Source organism: Coregonus clupeaformis, chromosome 8, assembly GCF_020615455.1.
Source record: "Coregonus clupeaformis isolate EN_2021a chromosome 8, ASM2061545v1, whole genome shotgun sequence".
Classification (NCBI taxonomy): domain Eukaryota; kingdom Metazoa; phylum Chordata; class Actinopteri; order Salmoniformes; family Salmonidae; genus Coregonus; species Coregonus clupeaformis.
In genome coordinates, this window is record NC_059199.1 from 29,551,911 (window position 1) to 29,572,736 (window position 20,826).

The 20,826-nt window shown below is 43.5% G+C and overlaps 2 protein-coding genes across 2 annotated transcripts in view; both read left to right on the forward strand.

Annotated features, from left to right (window-relative positions):
- LOC121572757 (lamin-A) overlaps positions 1-5,242 on the forward strand; it is a 31,637-nt gene extending 26,395 nt beyond the window's left edge. The window contains exons 8-13 of the mRNA XM_041884779.2: positions 3,268-3,517; positions 3,683-3,790; positions 3,904-4,023; positions 4,163-4,219; positions 4,342-4,536; positions 4,750-5,242. Of these exons, the coding sequence (XP_041740713.2) occupies positions 3,268-3,517; positions 3,683-3,790; positions 3,904-4,023; positions 4,163-4,219; positions 4,342-4,536; positions 4,750-4,785 (766 nt within the window). The 3' untranslated portion in view covers positions 4,786-5,242. The remainder of the gene's footprint in view (positions 1-3,267; positions 3,518-3,682; positions 3,791-3,903; positions 4,024-4,162; positions 4,220-4,341; positions 4,537-4,749) is intronic.
- Positions 5,243-6,629: 1,387 nt separating this feature from the next.
- naxe (NAD(P)HX epimerase) lies at positions 6,630-10,353 on the forward strand. Its single transcript, XM_041884778.2, has 7 exons — positions 6,630-6,795; positions 7,250-7,436; positions 7,577-7,685; positions 7,967-8,077; positions 8,342-8,452; positions 8,663-8,810; positions 9,786-10,353. The coding sequence occupies exons 2-7, from the start codon at positions 7,267-7,269 to the stop codon at positions 9,986-9,988; spliced, it is 852 nt and encodes a 283-aa protein (XP_041740712.1). The 5' UTR covers positions 6,630-6,795; positions 7,250-7,266; the 3' UTR covers positions 9,989-10,353.
- The last annotated feature ends 10,473 nt before the right edge of the window (positions 10,354-20,826 follow it).

Here is a 20,826-nt window from a genome sequence, read left to right on the forward strand (position 1 = left end):
AACACCTTAATGGTGGCGGGCGATCACTGCTTATTAAACATAAACTGCAGGAACGAGAGTGCACTCTCAACCTGACAGTTCATGGGATCTACATTCTCTGTGACACACCACTGTGAAAAACGTTCCATTTACTGGCATACACCCTGGAAGTGGAACCGGCACGTGAACCCTGTATGGTACTGATTACTAAATCAGATAACCCACGGCGCTCTAGTCTGTCCCTCTCAGGAGCCAAGCCTTCAGTGGTTGGACGATTATGGGCAATCGCCCTATCGAGCCCTCCGCCTGAGACAACACGTCCCGTCGATGTGGAATTGGCCAAGGTGGCGCAATCAACATCTGACTCATCTCCGCAAACCATGGAGCCCCAAATTATTGACAGCCCGCCTGATCTCACCCTGGCTAACAGTGGGAGAATGCATGACAGCGGTGGGAATGCATACAGGAGAACTCTCGGCCACGGTCGGTGCGCGAACGCGTCCGTCCTCAGTGGCGGTTCGTCCTGATCCCTCAGAGAGAGCCATAGAGGACAATGCGCGTTCATGCGTGACGCGAATAGATCCACCTCGGCTCTCCCGAACTGTTCCCAAACTGGGTCTAGTCCTAGTTGGGAGAACCATCGCTGCATCCTGCGCATGCGCAGGAGTCCCAGCGGAACCACGAAATGGGCTGACGACATGAGACCCAAGAGTGACATGACTGACAGCGCCGTTAACGTGTGATTCGGACTAAACCTTCTCAGGTCTAGCAACAGGGCTACCCTTCCCTGATGACGCAACAGTTCCAATGCCGCCTCCACACATTTGGAAAATGTGCGAGGTGCCAGGGCGTACCCGAATGGCATCCTCGTGAACTCGTACGCCACCCCTTGAAAGGCGAATCGCAGAAACTTTCTGTGACGCGGCTGCACCGGCACATGAAAGTACGCGTCCTTTAGGTCTATGCTCGTACAAAAGTCTCCTTTCTGGACATCCTCCAGTGGACGTTTTGTCGTTAGCATTTGGAAGGGCCTTTTGGCTACGCTCCCGTTGAGAATGCGTAAATCCAATATTGGCCTCATTCCCCCCATCTTTTTGGGCACCAGGAAATAGGGCGAAAATAGCCCTTTGTTCCTTTGCTCCTGGGGAACTACTGTGACCGCCTCCTTCGCCAAAAGTTCCGTAATCTCTGAAACCAGAGCGGCCACCTTTTCGGGCGTTTTCATCACCGTCTCCACCACCCTGGGGGGGTCCGATGAAATTGGGTGGCATAACCCTTCTCCAACACCTGGTCTAGCCAGTGGGAGAGAGTGCAGCTTCACTGCCACTCCCAGCAATGCAGAGAAAGTGGAAGAGCGCGAAACTGTGGTACACTTAGTAGGAAAGACCTGTATTCCTCGACGGCCCTCGCCGCTGCTGTTCCCCAGCACTGAAGTGGTGGAACAGCCCAAGGCGGGCCTCCCAAGAGAGGGAGAGGAAACATCAGCGCGTTCTAAGAGAAACGGGGGCGCCGATACGTTGGTTAAACTCGTAACCGTAGTAATCCGGCCCTCCGTGAACGCAGCACGGGTCTGAACTGCACTGACTGAGGCGTTAGCCTGAGACAGAGCGCCATCCCCGAATAGCGGTCGCATCATCATGCCATTATCTGGCTGAGACTGCAGCCTGCTATGTGAGACACTCACTACAGCACTCCTAGGAGTCTGTAAAGTGAGGTCTTTACAAGGTAACACAAGGCGGCGCCTTGATACCTTTTTAATACCTACCTTATGTGTGCGCTCAGCAACGCACCCTGGAATACGGGCCGCCCTCAATCATATTCACTTCCGGTACGGCGGGAATGGGGGGCTGTGCTATTTCTAGCCGTCTAGCAGCCCTCTCAATGAGCCCGGGGAAGTCTGAGCGCAGAGAGGCCGCTGCGAAAGACAGGGCTTCTGACCTCTCAGAGCCTGTGTCTTCATCGCCCAGGGAAGAATAAGACCTCTCACTCTCCAAAGGAAATGGGGTCTTAAAAGTCTGGGTCCTGAGACTGGACTGTTCCATAGGAACGTCCATCTCATCCCCATCATCCCTGTCATCCCCAGAGTCAGCCTCTCCAGATGACGCCTCAGAAGCTGAGGGCAAAACTGAGAGCACGTCCTCTAGGGGAATATCATCCCTAAAAAATGCGCGCCGCTGCTTTCTCTCCTTCAAAGGAAGGAGGGCACAGCTGGCACATTTAAGGGGAACGCTGACGCCATCCTTGGCGTGCTGTGCACCCAAACACACGAAACATAGGTTGTGGGGGTCCGCAGCCATCAAGGAGTTACAGCGGCATTGAGCTCTGAAAATAGCTTTTGGGGGTGGAAAATCTCCTGGTGTGCTCATTTAGGACGATGTCGAAAATCGACGGCGTTTCTTCGTCCTGAGTCTTTTCTTCGTCTCTTCTTGGCTTCTTCAGTCTAGTCCAGTCGCTGAAGATAAAGGGAGGATGATTGAGGGGAGGCATCCCCTCTTATAGGGACACCTGTACTCCTATTGGCTGCAGGTGTGTGCATAATTTTGTCTCAGGCTGTTGCTGCCTTAGGGCAGTGGGTAAACCAATAGGAGCAGAGCTCCCCTATGGGGCGGAGCTCCACGATATAGAACTGTGTACTGACCATGAAAATGGTGAGAGCGCTCACTAACACAACTTAAACCTGCTATCTATAATAAGCTGCCGCTGTTACCAGCAGGCTGTACAATGTAAACAAACGCTGACCACGATAATAAAAGGACATAAATATTCTTAAATCTCAAGCATAAACATAACTACAATGCACTGTGTGCATGACGCATAGAAAATAGTTAGCCTGGCTAACTAGCTAGTTGCTAGCAATGACGATGCATAAGCAATTACAACTTGGAGGCGGGACTTACAACAAGCAGGCTAAAGAGAATGTCTCTGATTGGATAGAAGTTTGGTGGTGATTGACTGATGATCTGTTGGGTATTCTAACTCAAGGGACAAACTAGGGGTGCATAGGGAAATACTACATCTGAAGGCCTTTTCTACAATACTAATGCATATTGTACATTCTTACATACTGACAAAACACATACTTTACATGTACTTACTCACAGGGCTACAAACAGTCACATGTGGCACATACGGTATAAAATGTACTGTATACATCTGGCTGCATACACAGGTCAGAAGCACAAATACATGTCAAACTCAGTCATTCACAAATTACTCTTGCTCTTCTCCCTTCTCGGTTGTTAAAACCCCTTCCCCCCTCTCATCATGGGTGAATTCTACCCCCTCCAGGCTGCGTCTGTCCCCCAGCCCTCCCTCCACGCGAGTGACAGCAAGTGGATCAGGCACCCGTACCGTCCACTGCAGTTCCTCTACCAAGAAGCGCCGTCTCAACAACACCGACAGTGAGGCCTCCGGCCTGACAGGAGGCACTGTGGCGCGAACACGCATCACCCAGCAGGCCTCTGCCAGTGGACGCGTCACTGTGGATGAAGTGGACCTGGATGGGAAGTATGTGCTGCTCAGCAACAAAGCAGATGAGGTGAGAGGGGGTTGTTTGGCATTTTAGACATTAAAGTCAGTTTGTAGTTTTCGTATTAGGTTGAATGGACGAGGCAGAAGAGGGATGTTTACAAATCTACTGCCACTGCTTTAGCACTCTAATTAGGGATTTACAGTAAATCCATCCTCTACATCACTCCCACAGGACCAGAACCTGGGAAACTGGCAGCTGAAGCGACAGATGGGCTCCGGCACCTCCATCACCTTCAAGTTCCCCCCTAAATTCACCCTGAAGGCCGGACAGAGGGTCACGGTAAGTGTGTCTGAAAAGCTCCAACTACCATTGTGTTGAACATGGTCATTTTAGCTGTGGTAAAAAAATAAAAATACTTCTGACCACTTATTAATGTTCTTTTGGGGAATCAGATCTGGGCATCTGCAGCTGGCGGCAGCCACAACCCCCCTTCTGACCTGGTGTGGAAGACCCAGACCTCATGGGGCAGTGGAGACCACTTCCAGACCACTCTGATCAGTGCCAACGGAGAGGTGGGCACACACTGTTAACTAATAACAAACACAACAATAACAACAACAACAAGAAATGTACAACATTGATTTACCATGCCCCCACAAACATGTTCATATTATAGTCAGTGACATGCAACGGAGCTCTCTCTCTATTCAGGAAATGGCTATGAGGAAGGTGACCCGCACCCTATTTGACGAGGATGATGATGACATGGTGAGTGCAATCAAATGCCAATTGAGTATTAAAAGGGTGTGTCTTCCGACTTTGGCACGTCCATAAGGAATGCAGCAAAATGAATGTGTGGTTAATAGATATATCTCTGACGCCCCCTGCAGGTGGCCCATAGCACATGCGGAGGAGACGGTGAGTATAACCTGCGTAGCCGGTGTGGCTCCTGTGGCCTGCCCGCTGACAGCAAGTCCAGTGGCGGCTTCTCTGTGTCCTCCGCCTCCCGCTCCATCCGCAGTGGGGGCATCGCTGAGGGCCTCCTCCCACACTCCTATGTCGTGAGCAGCAGCACGCCTCGAAGGGTAGGTCCTATAAGTCCCACAGACACACAACATTTTTAGTCCCTATAGGTAGGCGACTGCCCATTTGAAATCTACAGTTCATCTGCTGGAAGCACGCACACAAACCTGTTTAATGACACAGAACTCTGGTTGTATAATCATTGAGCTATTCAACATATTAAGATATTTTGTACAACAAACAGCATATGTTAAAACATATATCTCCTTTTTCAGAGTGGATCTAGAATGGAGAACTGCCCCATCATGTGAGGCCTTGATTTCTAACTGGTGCATATGGACTCCATTTCATCTCAATTTTATGTATCTATCTTTTTTTATGCTCTTTATACAGTATGTTTTTCTAACTTTTTACATTATAATACATTCAGACATGCACATTTATTGTATTTGACTGCTGTTTAGATCGAGACAGAGCACAAATAAAGGTTAGATTAATTTGTTGCTATGAAAATTGTATTTAACCACTGTTGCCACTGCCAACTATATATTTTCCCAATGGATCCCTGCATGTTACAGTACGCCTCCACTCTGATCTGGAACACATCTTGTTTCTATTCATGTCCCAATGAATACAATAATAGAATATGCTGGACCAATACAATTGCCTCAAGTTTTTTTTTTAAAGGTGTGTCTTTGTTCTTGTGGTCTCGTTTTGTTATTCAATGCTGCACATTGTATTGGCTGTTTGTACCTGGATTACTGGATACACTGTGTTTTATGTGTGCTTCTGCCTCCACAGAGTCATATGGTTTGTCTCAGTTAAAATATGATCTGTTCTTTTCATTGACAAATCATAGGAAAAAAGAAATAATCAAATAATAAAAATTAATATGGAAAATAGCTAAAAGAACATAAGGTGGTCATATAAAAGGAAAATACTGACACTTGGTTCTTATATTATCTGTTTTTATTTTTAACAATTTAGGGATTTAGAATTACATGTAAATTAATTGCAAAAAAATGAGGGTTTATGCCTTTCCACTTGCATCTTTGAAAATACATATTTATCTTTGAAAATACATATTCACACAATTATTGCCTTTTACATAAATGTCCTTGGTCATTTCTGATATGATCCACTTAATGATTATATTATCGGTTATGACTATACAGTAGACTTTTTATTATGTTAGCAATGACATCATCCCACTTCCTACAGGTAAGGCTTTTTTTTTTTGTAAACAGTTTCTGTAGTTGGGTACTGTTAAATCAGTGAAGGTAGCTGAAAGTGGTCTTGTGATGATTTTCTGTGTTTGTTCCGCCCAGAGGTGGCGGGAGCTTCGTGTCACGCACCTTGGGACAAGTTATCCCGTGAGAGATTTTGTGCCCAACCCACTCAGCATTTCCCAAACACGTGTAGTTTTTTGCCCTAACACTACACAGGTGATTCAAATTATCAAAGCTTGGTAATTAGTTGATTATTTGAATCAGCTGTGTAGTGCTAGAGCAAAAACCAAAACGTGCACTGAGTTTGGGAAACCCTGCTTAAGGTGTTTTAGATGCCAAGCTTATGGTCATGTTGCAGCACTGTGTAGGAGGGAGATTCCAAGATGTGAGAAGTGTGCAGGAGGGAATGGGACAAAGGAATGTGTGGTATCGGTGGAAAAAACTATCAATTGTGGGGGTGCCCATGTTGCTGGGGATCAGAAGTGCCCGGTGCAAGAGAGACAGGTTGAGGTTGCAAGGGTCAGAGTAGAACAGAAGGTATTGCATGCTGAGGTAGTGAAGAGAGTAGAGGATGATGGGTCAAGGGTGAGTAGTAGGCCTATACAAAGTGATACGAATTTGTGCTTCAGTAAGTTTGGCTTCTTAGCATTCATTGCCATGGTTATCAACTGTACTGCAGAAATGGAACATAAATCACAGAAAATAGATGTTGTGGTGGCAGCTGCAGATAAATACTTGGGTGTATGGGTGTTATTAAATAGTGGGATATAGGTGTAGGGTTAGTTGGTGGTGCCATTTTTTTTTTACTTTCCTCCTTTTTACTGTTGTATCACAAAATATAACGTGATTGAGCACGCAATACCGCACAGTAGGTGGCAGCATTCACAAACAAATGTGCGAACCCGATGATACCAAAAGAAGAAGAAGAAGAAACGGTTTCCGTTGATACAGGAAGTAAATGCTAAGCAGTGCACATAACTGCACCAGCCACACGGTTTTAAAGGAGATAGAAATTGTGTCATTTGATTCGTTAATTGTGCCATTGAATATTTGAAGATTAACAACGTTTTAATCTAGAAGATTGTGCATTTGGTGAGTCTTACTAATCATCTCTTAAATCACTTTGTTATGGATGTGAGCAGGTCAAACTAGTAGGCAAGTTGGAGGTTTTCAGTGTTGTGCTTGCTTGATATTAGGCCTCTTTCTGTATAAACTGTGTTATTTAGATGTTTTACTGCAGAGCTGTTTATAACTTAAGTTATTTATATATTTTGAGTTATGAAGACCATAGCTTAATGCACATACATGCACAATAACACTAGCCCGGTCCCAGATCTGTTTGTGCTCCTGCCAACGCCATTGCTCATTGTCAAGCCAAACATTTTTGGATGACAATTCCATAAGGAGTTGGCAAGAGCGCAGAAACAGACTGGCACACAGGCAATAACAATAGCACCTGTTTACTCATGTCATCTTCAGGGTCCATTACATTCTAACATGGGTCTCTCATTGAAATGTGAATGTGTTCCTCCTCCTCCTCCTCCAGGTGTTTGAACCAACTGGATGTTGAGTCTGCAGGCTCTGTTTAGGATTGGGTTCCTTGTGACATCACGGGCAACCACAGTCCTCTCCCACAGGGGGGCATGTCCATTGGTCAGTGTGACAAATAGTCTAAATAAGGAGTGCTTCAGTGGACAAGCATCCACCATGGCCCAGTCCATAAAATACCTTGGGTAAGGATGAGTGTGTGTGTGTGTGTGTGTGTGTGTGTGTGTGTGTGTGTGTGTGTGTGTGTGTGTGTGTGTATGTATGTATGCATGCATGCATGCCTGCATATGTGTGAACTGTGTGATATATTTATCTGTATCCTCAGGCAGGAGGAGGCCCGGCGCATTGATGAGGAGCTGTTCTCAGAGTATGGCTTCAGTGTGGACCAGCTAATGGAGCTGGCTGGGCTTAGCTGTGCTACAGCAGTCACCAGGGTGAGACTCAGCATTTCCGCTAGGAGTGTCTCTTACAATGACTGGTACTGCCCAAGGTGCTGTGAGATGGTGGATGCCACAGCTATGGGCTGTTCAGCACTGGAAAACCTCATAAGCACTAGTTAAACTCAATTTAGTCTAGACTCTGCATGGTGTAGATTAGACATTTTCAAGTCATGAGGGCCCTACTTTAGGCTGGTTTAAATGGTTTTAGGCTTGACGTGTGCTGTAAGTGTGGCTTTTAGGCTACCTTTTTATTCACCTGTTGCCTTCTGTTCCAGGCCTACCCCACCAGCTCTCTGGTCAAAGCCAGACCCTCTTTGCTTGTGATCTGTGGCCCGGGTAACAATGGAGGAGATGGCCTGGTCTGTGCCAGACATCTCAAACTCTTTGTGAGTGTCTTGTCCTTCTCATCCGATATGTTTCTGAATATCAAGGCATGCAGTAGATATTAGAGAATTGGTTCTTGTTATAATGAACCAATTCTTCTTAAAGGCATCTATTGCTTTTGGAATCAATGCTGTGTTGTGCTTTTTCTGTAGTAGTAAGTGACTGTCAAATTGGCATCAAATAGGCATACATAGCCTATTAGTATGAATGACTAAGTAACATGCCTATAGTCTGTGATTCTGAGCATGCTTTGTGTGTGACTACAGGGATATGCACCGACCATACTGTACCCAAAGAGGCCAAACAAACTGTTGTTCCAGGGCCTGACCACCCAGTGTGAGAAGATGGACATCCCTTTCCTGACTGAAATGCCTGAGGTAGTAGTGAGCCGTGGCTCCAGTGTTAACCTCAGAGCAAAGTCTATTTGATTGTTAGGTATGTGTCCTGACTCCTGGGTTACCTCACATAAGTTTATCTGTGAGTGTCAGTGTTGTATGCAAGGTTGTTGATGTATTTATCTCGGAGTGTGTATATGTGATGGTGTGCAGTTGTGTTAATGCTGACAGTGACAGAGATGCTCCTCTTAGGCAAAAGTGGTTGACGAGGCTTACAACCTGGTGATAGACGCCATCTTTGGCTTCAGCTTCAAGGGTGCCGTGCGGGAGCCTTTTGGCTCCATCCTGGACGTGCTGAAGAAGACCACTGTACCTATAGTTAGTATTGACATCCCCTCAGGTGGGTGGGCCCCTAACTCACTACAAACTAGAATCTAGAAGGCAGATATTGATTGGTGTTTTTCACTGATAAGCTAGTTGAGTAAAAATATCCAGTCTCTACTATATCTCAATCACAAAAGGTAATAATAATAGATTTTATATAGTGCTTTTCATTACAAGTAGAATCTCAAAGTCACTTTAAAAACAAAATAAACCAAAAACAATTTAGCAAAACAAATATAGGGATCTGGCAGTATTTGGGCGATGGTCTTCCACATCTTTAGATGATGGGCAGTACAGAAAGTTAGTATCTTGAGAGGAGGGAGCATAGATGGTACAGCCAGGCAGAGACCTTCAGTCAGACCGGCCACGGAGCTCCTCAATGGGGACCTCGTCGTCTTGGATAGTCGCAGCTCCTCCTCCGTAGGTAGGCTGGAACATCCACTACTGAAATGTAGCACCCACCTGGGTGATGCTTTGGCGACTATAAAAGTGGCAGCAAAACCACCACACCTCAGCAGTGGTCCAGAAAAGCAACAGACGGAGTAAGCCTCTGCATCCCCTCACACCGCAGTCCACTTCCCTCTAGGAACTGGGGCAGGGGGCTAAAAAGCTAATACTGTTGTTGCTGCATCATTCAAATCATATTAGCAAGCTAGCTAGCCAAGCCAAATATGAACTGACTTGCCATAATCAGACCTGCATTTCTGTGGGTCACCACAATATATTTTAATTAATCTATCAAAAAGTTATCAAAAACAAAACAAGTTTTATTGCAATGCAATAAAAAATGCATTGCCAACCACGGAACCAGGTACCTTCATTGCCTTGATAAAAACATTTTGGGCAGTATTTTGTTCAGAGAACATCAGGAACGTTATTTGTTGAATCCAGAGGTTCAATACAGTGTAGTGTGCCTTAAGTATATTAGCTTGGCCAAAAGGTTTCCATTTGGGATAGTGATATTCTCCCATACTGTACATGTCCTCTTCAGGTTGGGATGTGGAGCAGGGCAGCACAGACGGACTCCAGCCAGACATGCTCATCTCCCTGACTGCCCCTAAGAAGTCAGCAACACACTTCTGTGGACGCTACCACTATCTGGGGGGACGTTTTGTGCCTCCTGCCATGGAGAAGAAGTACCAGCTCAACCTACCTCCGTACCCCAATACTGACTGTGTGTACCAGCTGCAGTAGTGCCAACCTGTGATATAGTGGTAAAAAAAAAAAAGATTGGTGGGTAAACGCTGTTCGCGGTGAATAAGGTAATGCTCCCATGTACGTGCGTTTACCCTCCGCTACACCACTGGTGCCAACTGTATAGGAGAAAGGCTGTGTAAGTACACTTAGGGTTGGAGAGGTTATCAACGTCGGTGGATCCATTATGAATTTGATGAGATGTTTATGTACTGTTTGCACGAAAGGTTATACCTAAATTGATGGGTCTTTTGCTGTTGCAGTTTGAAATGTTTTGGCATTCTTATAAGAGTTCTTATGGACAGTTGTAATTGCAGTCTGTTATTTAAATATTTAAAATTAAAAGTGACCATTTAAATTTTTTATTTTATTTGTCATTATCACATAACGTTGTAGGTATACAGTGGGGAAAAAAGTATTTAGTCAGCCACCAATTGTGCAAGTTCTCCCACTTAAAAAGATGAGAGGCCTGTAATTTTCATCATAGGTACACGTCAACTATGACAGACAAATTGAGAAAGAAAAATCCATAAAATCACATTGTAGGATTTTTTATGAATTTATTTGCAAATTATGGTGGAAAATAAGTATTTGGTCACCTACAAACAAGCAAGATTTCTGGCTCTCACAGACCTGTAACTTCTTCTTTAAGAGGCTCCTCTGTCCTCCACTCGTTACCTGTATTAATGGCACCTGTTTGAACTTGTTATCAGTATAAAAGACACCTGTCCACAACCTCAAACAGTCACACTCCAAACTCTACTATGGCCAAGACCAAAGAGCTGTCAAAGGACACCAGAAACAAAATTGTAGACCTGCACCAGGCTGGGAAGACTGAATCTGCAATAGGTAAGCAGCTTGGTTTGAAGAAATCAACTGTGGGAGCAATTATTAGGAAATGGAAGACATACAAGACCACTGATAATCTCCCTCGATCTGGGGCTCCACGCAAGATCTCACCCCGTGGGGTCAAAATTATCACAAGAACGGTGAGCAAAAATCCCAGAACCACACGGGGGGACCTGGTGAATGACCTGCAGAGAGCTGGGACCAAAGTAACAAAGCCTACCATCAGTAACACACTACGCCGCCAGGGACTCAAATCCTGCAGTGCAAGACGTGTCCCCCTGCTTAAGCCAGTACATGTCCAGGCCCGTCTGAAGTTTGCTAGAGTGCATTTGGATGATCCAGAAGAGGATTGGGAGAATGTCATATGGTCAGATGAAACCAAAATATAACTTTTTGGTAAAAACTCAACTCGTCGTGTTTGGAGGACAAAGAATGCTGAGTTGGATCAAAAGAACACCATACCTACTGTGAAGCATGGGGGTGGAAACATCATGCTTTGGGGCTTGTATCGTGAGATTTTGAGTGAAAACCTCTTTCCATCAGCAAGGGCATTGAAGATGAAACGTGGCTGGGTCTTTCTGCATGACAATGATCCCAAACACACCGGGCAACGAAGGAGTGGCTTCGTAAGAAGCATTTCAAGGTCCTGGAGTGGCCTAGCCAGTCTCCAGATCTCAACCCCATAGAAAATCTTTGGAGGGAGTTGAAAGTCTGTGTTGCCCAGCGACAGCCCCAAAACATCACTGCTCTAGAGGAGATCTGCATGGAGGAATGGGCCAAAATACCAGCAACAGTGTGTGAAAACCTTGTGAAGACTTACAGAAAACGTTTGACCTGTGTCATTGCCAACAAAGGGTATATAACAAAGTATTGAGAAACTTTTGTTATTGACCAAATACTTATTTTCCACCATAATTTGCAAATAAATTCATAAAAAATCCTACACTGTGATTTTCTGGATTTTTTTCTCTCATTTTGTCTGTCATAGTTGACGTGTACCTATGATGAAAATTACAGGCCTCTCTCATCTTTTTAAGTGGGAGAACTTGCACAATTGGTGGCTGACTAAATACTTTTTTTCCCCACTGTATGTCTTAAGAAAATGTACATCTAGCAAGACCATTCGAACTGAGAAGACAGTTTATCGTAGTCGATCACATTCTATTATAAATACCTTTTGAAGTTTAGTACATTTCATGATTGTGCATAATTTATAAGACATACAACAGGTGGACTGGATGGATTGATTTATGACAGTTATTTATTTATTTTTATCGCTTTGCTGCCATTTTCACTTATGGGGTGAATTTTAAAAACTCTTAAGTACAAAACTCTAAAACGAACACTTATGTTCAGAACCTTTGTGCATTCATTGGGGTTTCACACATTTCACCCATGAGTCATTCATGCAAAATCTACTTTTTCTGTGAAATACTATGACAACGTTTCGTTTAGTCACCAATGCATCAGATAATGCTCAGTATTTATTTAGGCAATTTTAACTACAAAAAAATACAAGTTATCAATTTCAAAACTGTTCTTTTTGAGGTGCTGAATATAACGAATAGTAGATGGTTTCATTATTCTTAGACAATACATACAGTACCAGTCAAAAGTTTGGACACCTACTAATTCCAGGGTTTTTATTTATTTGTATTTTCTATATTGTAGAATAATAGTGAAGACATCAAAACTATGAAATAACACATGGAATCATGTAGTAACCAAAAAAGTGTTAAACAAATCAAAATATATTTTAGATTCTTCAAAGTAGCCACCCTTTGCCTTGATGGCAGCTTTGCACACTCTTGGCATTCTCTCAACCGGCTTCACCTGGAATGCTTTTCCAACAGTCTTGAAGGAGTTCCCACATATGCTGAGCACTTGTTGGCTGCTTTTCCTTCACTCTGCGGTCCAACTCATCCCAAACCATCTCAATTTGGGTTGAGGTCGGGTGATTGTGGAGGCCAGGTCATCTGATGCAGCACTCCATCACACTCCTTCTTGGTCAAATAGCCCTTACCTGTCAACTGAAACAGTATCGCCTCTCTGCTTGAAATTTATCAGTTACAGTGTATCAATGAAATTAAGATGAGTGGGCTGATCTTCATTGTATAGGGTTTAAACACTGTTTCCCATGCTTGTTCAATTAACTATAAATAATTAATGAACATGCACCTGTGGAACGGTCGATAAGACACTAACAGCTTACAGACGGTAGGCAATTAAGGTCACAGTTATGAAAACTTAGGACACTAAAGAGGCCTTTCTACTGACTCTGAAACACACCAAAAGAAAGATGCCCAGAGTCCCTGCTCATCTGTGTGAACGTGCCTTAGGCATGCTGCAAGGAGGCATGAGGACTGCAGATGTGGCCAGGACAATAAATTGCAATGTCCGTACTATGAGACGCCTAAGACAGCGCTACAGGGAGACAGGACGGACAGCTGATCGTCCTCGCAGTGGCAGACCACATGTAACAACACCTGCACAGGATCGGTACATCTGAACATCACACCTGCGGGACAGGTACAGGATGGCAACAACAACTGCCCGAGTTACACCAGGAACGCATAATCTCTCCATCAGTGCTCAGACTGTCCGCAATAGGCTGAGAGAGGCTGGACTGAGGGCTTGTAGGCCTGTTGTAAGGCAGGTCCTCACCAGACATCACTGGCAACAACGTCGCCTATGGTCACAAACCCATCGTCGCTGGAACAGACAGGACTGGCAAAAAGTGCTCTTCACTGATGAGTCGCAGTTTTGTCTCACCAGGGGTGATGGTCGGATTCGCGTTTATCGTCGAAGGAATGAGCGTTACACCGAGGCCTGTACTGGATCGGGATCTATTTGAAGGTGGAGGGTCCATCATGGTCTTGGGCGGTGTGTCATAGCATCATCGGACTGAGCTTGTTGTCATTGCAGGCAATCTCAACGCTGTGCGTTACAGGGAAGACATCCTCCTCCCTCATGTGGTACCCTTCCTGCAGGCTCATCCTGACATGACCCTCCAGCATGACAATGCCACCAGCCATACCGCTCGTTCTGTGCTTGATTTCCTGCAAGACAGGAATGTCAGTGTTCTGCCATGGCCAGCGAAGAGCCCGGATCTCAATCCCATTGAGCACGTCTTGGACCTGTTGGATCGGAGGGTGAGGGCTATTTTGACCCCCCCTTTGTTCAGGGACACATTATTCAATTTCTGTTAGTCACGTCTGTGGAACTTGTTCAGTTTATGTCTCGGTTGTTGAATCTTGTTATGTTCATACAAATATTTACACATGTTAAGTTTGCTGAAAATAAACGCAGTTGACAGTGAGAGGACGTTTCTTTTTTTGCTGAGTTTATATGCCAGTGTAGGCTACCATTTGATACAATAATATGTTGAAATGACGATATCACTGGAGTCATTGCATATCATTTTGTGCTACTTATGTAGCCTACCTGGAGCTGGCAAACCAATTTAAGAAATAGCCTATGACTTCAGTTTGTTGTTGTAGCCTTGTGTAATTATCAACACATTAGATTGACGGTAACAGTAGTTAGATTAGGCCACAGGTAAAACAAATTCTAAAAAAATAAACACTGGCTGCATATTCAGTTCATATCACATGAGGCTGTTGATGGGAGAACAGCTCATAATAATGGCCGGAATGGAGCAAATGGAATGCCATCAATGTATTTGATATCATTCCACTCATTCCGCTGCAGTCATTACCACGAGCCCATTTTCCCCAATTAAGGTGCCTCCAACCTCATATACAGTTGAAGTCGGAAGTTTACATACACTTAGGTTGGAGTCATTAAAACTAGTTTTTCAACCACTCAACTAATTTCTTGTTAACAAACTATAGTTTTGGCAAATCTACTTTGTGCATGACAAAAGGAATTTTTCGAACAATTGTTTAGACAGATTATTTCACTTATAATTCACTGTATCACAATTCCAGTGGGTCAGGAGTTTACATACACTAAGTTGACTGTGCCTTTAAACAGCTTGGAACATTCCAGAAAATTATGTCATGGCTTTAGAAGCTTCTGTTAGGCTAATTTACATCATTTGAGTCAATTGGAGGTGTACCTGTGGATGTATTTCAAGACCTACCTTCAAACTCAGTGCCTCTTTGCTTGACATCATGGGAAAATCAAAAGAAATCAGCCAAGACCTCAGAATTTTTTTTGTAGACCTCCACAAGCCTGGTTCATCCTTGGGAGAAATTTCCAAACACCTGAAGGTACCACGTTCATCTGTACAAACAATACAACGCAAGTATAAACACCATGGGACCACGCAGCGGTCATACCGCTCAGGAAGGAAATGTGTTCTGTCTCCTAGAGATTAACGTACTTTGGTGCGAAAAGTGCAAATCAATCCCAGAACAACAGCAAAGGACCTTTTGAAGATGCTGGAGGAAACAGGTACTAAGATATCTATTTCCACAGTAAAACAAGTCCTATATCGACATAACCTGAAAGGCCGCTCAGCAAGGAAGAAGCCACTGCTCCAAAACCGCCATAAAAAAGCCAGACTACGGTTTGCAACTGCACATGGGGACAAAGATTGTACTTTTTGGAGAAATGTCCTCTGGTCTGATGAAACAAAAATAGAACTGTTTGGCCACAATAACCATCGTTATGTTAGGAGGAAAAAGGGTGTTGCTTGCAAGCCGAAGAACGGGGGTGACAGCATCATGCTGTGGGGGTGCTTTGCTGCAGGAGGGACTGGTGCACTTCACAAAATAGATGGCATCATGAGGAAGGAAATGTATGTGGATATATTGAAGCAACATCTCAAGACATCAGTCAGGAAGTTTAAGCTTGGTCGCAAATGGGTCTTCCAAATGGACAACCCAAGCATACTTCCAAAGTTGTGGCAAAATGGCTTAAGGACAACAAAGTCAAGGTATTGGAGTGGCCATCAAAATGCCCTGACCTCAATCCTATAGAAAATGTGTGGGCAGAACTGAAAAAATGTGTGCGAGCAAGGAGGCCTACAAACCTGACTCAGTTACACCAGCTCTGTCAGGAGGAATGGGCCAAAATCCACCCAACTTATTATGGGAAGCTTGTGGAAGGCTACCCGAAACGTTTGACCCAAGTTAAATAATTTAAAGGCAATGCTACCAAATACTAATTGAGTGTATGTAAACTTCTGACCCACTGGGAATGTGATGAAAGAAAGAAAAGCTGAAATAAATCATTCTCTCTACTATTATTCTGACATTTCACATTCTTAAAATAAAGTGGTGATCCTAACTGACGTAAAACAGGGAATCTTTACTAGGATTAAATGTCAGAAATTGTGAAAAACTGAATTTAAATGTATTTGGCTAAGGTGTATGTAAACTTCCGACTTCAACTGTACATATTATTAATATTTAATTCAGTGATTGAAATTATGACCCCATCCTCAGTAGCCAGTAGCAGGCTGTTGGAAAACACAAGTACTTCGTATTGCGAAATCGCCTCACTATTCATGTTGAATAAATTAGTCTGTTAATTTGAACTAAGCAAGCTGCTAAATCGTTCAGTTGACATCTTGCCTACATCTTGTCTAGGCTACTATCTGAAATTAGATGTAGGCCTATCGGGCTATAGACTACCTGCCTTTAGCTAAGCAAAATGTAATTAAAATCTTAAACCCAGATTTTATTCTGTAGCCTATGCCTATTGAAATGACAAGTCAATCTCGCAAATGGGCCATTTATAACGGTTTGTAGTATTAACATCTGGCACATAATAACAGCACAATTGCTTCTTGATCAGAGATTTCGAGATCCTCTGTCCAACTTTCATCACTCAAACTCTCCTGTTGGATTTTTCTATAGTTATGCACATGCGCAAAATGATTTATTTACATTTATGGTTCGAACCCTGAATGCTGATTGGCTGAAAGCCGTGGTATATCAGACCATATACCACGGGTATGACAAACCATTACTTTTTACTGTTCTAATTACAGTGGTAATCAGTTTATAATAGTAATAAGGCACCCGGGGTGTTTGTGGTATATGGCCAAAATACCACGGCTAACGGCTGTATCCAGGCACTCCGTGTTGCGTCGTGCTTAAGAACAGCCCTTAGCCATAGTATATTGGCCATATACCATTCCCCTTGTGCCTTATTGCTTAAATCATATCAGTCAAATGAGTTAAATCGACATTCGTTGATGGAAAATGATCTGGCAAGTTTAATAAGGGCAAATTATATTTTCTCTTGCCACATATTCAAATTCCTTTATTACGTCATGTCATAGCTTGCAATAATTATTATTTTGAGGAAACCCACATTTTTCTTCTAACGTTGTTACAAGTTACTATGATATTCCATCTAAATTCTATTATTTCTTTTTTCTTCTAGTTTTCAGGCCTTTTGAGCGGGTTTTGAGTGCTCATTTGGCTAGAAATTTGAGCTGGACCTGGCAACCCTGTCTACTGGGCATTTTTTAAAAACATTTTAGGCATTTAGCAGATGCTCTTATCCAGAGCGACTTACAGTTAGTGAGAGCATACAAATGAACACATTTCTAGTGGCAAATGCGTGTAAGGTCAGTTCCTCTCTGCTAGCGCGTCATGGAACACACCTTCCACATCACTGGCTGCTGGAAAAATTGATGTAGTATTTACAGCCACATCCATGTATGATTTGGTTTTACCTTCCAACATAAATTGATATCAAATTGATAAATGTATGAGGTAAATATATAGAATTCTAAAGTGTCCCAGGTAGCACAAATGTCTGCTCCACATCTGGCCTGATTCCGGCATGCCAGATCTAAAACTGCTGGACCCGGCCCGAGTCCGAAATGAATGATGGTACAGACTAGGCCCGAGTTGCCATTTTAGGGACAGAAGCGGCCCAGCAATGGCCCAAATCCACTCTACCCCCCCCTCCCCCACCACCACAAAAGAAATATTGATGTTAAATGTAGGTAGTAATATTGCTGGTATAAACCGAACTATGAACAACAAACATAAAAAAAGTCATGACATTCTCATTTTAAAACTTTTATTTAAATAGATGAAATTTACTTTGTGTGGGTGTCATCCTTCAACAGGCACTACGTATGTACAGTAGCATGGATGTATCCAAATAAATGTCACTAGAAATTAGCTTAAACAAACGCAAATGCAGCTACTTTAATGTTATTCTATCTGCAGAGTTAGCCATAGTTGATTACTTATCAAAATAGAAATCTCAATGAAAACATATCATTTTTACCAGTAAATGTGTGCTTGTTTGTCACGAATGTCGGTGGAATGCGGTAGGCCAGAGTCAAGCGCAGGACACAGAATGAGATGAAGAACCACTTTACTGATAAGTAAAGAAATACAAGGAAAAACCCTCCAAAACAACAAAGGAGGAGCAAAACCCGCTCACAAAATGACACTCGTACCATACAATAAACACGCACACCAAACAGTGGAGGTGAACAGGTTAAATAGGCAGACAAACTAACAAAATGGGGAACATGTGTGCAACAACAGACAACAATCAAGTGAACATAGAAACATATAACATAGAGCGGCAGCAGCTAGTACTCCGGTGACGACGAACGCCGAAGCCTGCCCGAGCCAGAAGGAAGGGCAGTCTCGGCAGAATCCGTGACATTATTTTCTTTGGCACCGTGGTATAAACGCCTCCGCTCTGTACATTATCTGGAACTAATAAACTCGGGCAGTACCTAGTCACCCATTATTTCCAGATAATATACAAAGCATCAGTGTTTATCCCTTACATGTTTATCCCTTACTTTGCCTTCGGAAAGTATTCAGACCCCGTGACTTTTTCCACATTTTGTTACGTTACAGCCTTATTCTAAAATGGATTACATTGTTTTTTTCCCTCATCAATCTACACACAATACCCATAATGACAAAGCAAAAACAGATTTATATAAATTTGGCCTATTTATATATATATATACAGTGGGGAAAAAAAGTATTTAGTCAGCCACCAATTGTGCAAGTTCTCCCACTTAAAAAGATGAAAGAGGCCTGTACTTTTCATCATAGGTACACGTCAACTATGACAGACAAATTGAGGAAAAAAAATCCAGAAAATCACATTGTAGGATTTTTTATGAATTTATTTGCAAATTATGGTGGAAAATAAGTATTTGGTCACCTACAAACAAGCAAGATTTCTGGCTCTCACAGACCTGTAACTTATTTTTTAAGAGGCTCCTCTGTCCTCCACTCGTTACCTGTATTAATGGCACCTGTTTGAACTTGTTATCAGTATAAAAGACACCTGTCCACAACCTCAAACAGTCACACTCCAAACTCCACTATGGCCAAGACCAAAGAGCTGTCAAAGGACACCAGAAACAAAATTGTAGACCTGCACCAGGCTGGGAAGACTGAATCTGCAATAGGTAAGCAGCTTGGTTTGAAGAAATCAACTGTAGGAGCAATTATTAGGAAATGGAAGACATACAAGACCACTGATAATCTCCCTCGATCTGGGGCTCCACGCAAGATCTCACCCCGTGGGGTCAAAATGATCACAAGAACGGTGAGCAAAAATCCCAGAACCACACAGGGGGACCTAGTGAATGACCTGCAGAGAGCTGGGACCAAAGTAACAAAGCCTACCATCAGTAACACACTACGCCGCCAGGGACTCAAATCCTGAGTGTCCCCCTGCTTAAGCCAGTACATGTCCAGGCCCGTCTGAAGTTTGCTAGAGTCCATTTGGATGATCCAGAAGAGGATTGGGAGAATGTCATATGGTCAGATGAAACCAAACTAGAACTTTTTGGTAAAAACTCAACTCGTCGTGTTTGGAGGACAAAGAATGCTGAGTTGCTTCCAAAGAACACCATACCTACTGTGAAGCATGGGGTGGAAACATCATGCTTTGGGGCTGTTTTTCTGCAAAGGGACCAGGACGACTGATCCGTGTAAAGGAAAGAATGAATGGGGCCATGTATCGTGAGATTTTGAGTGAAAACCTCCTTCCATCAGCAAGGGCATTGAAGATGAAACGTGGCTGGGTCTTTCAGCATGACAATGATCCCAAACACACCGCCCGGGCAACGAAGGAGTGGCTTCGTAAGAAGCATTTCAAGGTCCTGGAGTGGCCTAGCCAGTCTCCAGATCTCAACCCCATAGAAAATCTTTGGAGGGAGTTGAAAGTCTGTGTTGCCCAGCTACAGCCCCAAAACATCACTGCTCTAGAGGAGATCTGCATGGAGGAATGGGCCAAAATACCAGCAACAGCGTGTGAAAACCTTGTGAAGACTTACAGAAAACGTTTGACCTGTGTCATTGCCAACAAAGGGTATATAACAAAGTATTGAGAAACTTTTGTTATTGACCAAATACTTATTTTCCACCATAATTTGCAAATAAATTCATAAAAAATCCTACAATGTGATTTTCTGGATTTTTTCCCCTCATTTTGTCTGTCATAGTTGACGTGTACCTATGATGAAAATTACAGGCCTCTCTCATCTTTTTAAGTGGGAGAACATGCACAATTGGTGGCTGACTAAATACTTTTTTCCCCACTGTATATATATATATATATATATATATATATATATATATATATATATATATATATATATATATATTAAAAAAAGAAATATCACAAGCATTCAGACCCTTTACTCAGTACTTTGTTGAAGGACCTTTGGCAGCGATTACAGCCTCAAGTCTTCTTGGGTCTGACTCTACAAGCTTGGCACACCTGTATTTGGGGAGTTTCTCCCATTCTTCTCTGCAGATCCTTTCAAGCTCTGTCAGGTTGGATGGGGAGCGACGCTGCACAGCTATTTTCAGGTCTCTACAGAGATGTTCGATCGGGTTCAAGTTGTTGTCCTGTTGGAAGTGGAACCTTCATCCCAGTCTGAGCTCCTGAGCGCTCTGGATCAGATTTTCATCAAGGATCTCTCTGTACTTTGCTCCATTCATCTTTCCCTCAATCGTGACTAGTCTCTCAGTCCCTGCCGCTGAAAAACACGATGGTGGAAGGTGGAGACA

Excerpts from the sequence above, each read along its gene's own strand:
- naxe (XM_041884778.2), top strand. The coding sequence starts at position 7,267 with ATGTTGAGTCTGCAGGCTCTGTTTAGGATTGGGTTCCTTGTGACATCA. Across the intron at positions 7,437-7,576 it reads CAGTCCATAAAATACCTTGG|GCAGGAGGAGGCCCGGCGCA; the intron begins GTAAGGATGAGT and ends CTGTATCCTCAG. Across the intron at positions 7,686-7,966 it reads GTGCTACAGCAGTCACCAGG|GCCTACCCCACCAGCTCTCT; the intron begins GTGAGACTCAGC and ends CTTCTGTTCCAG.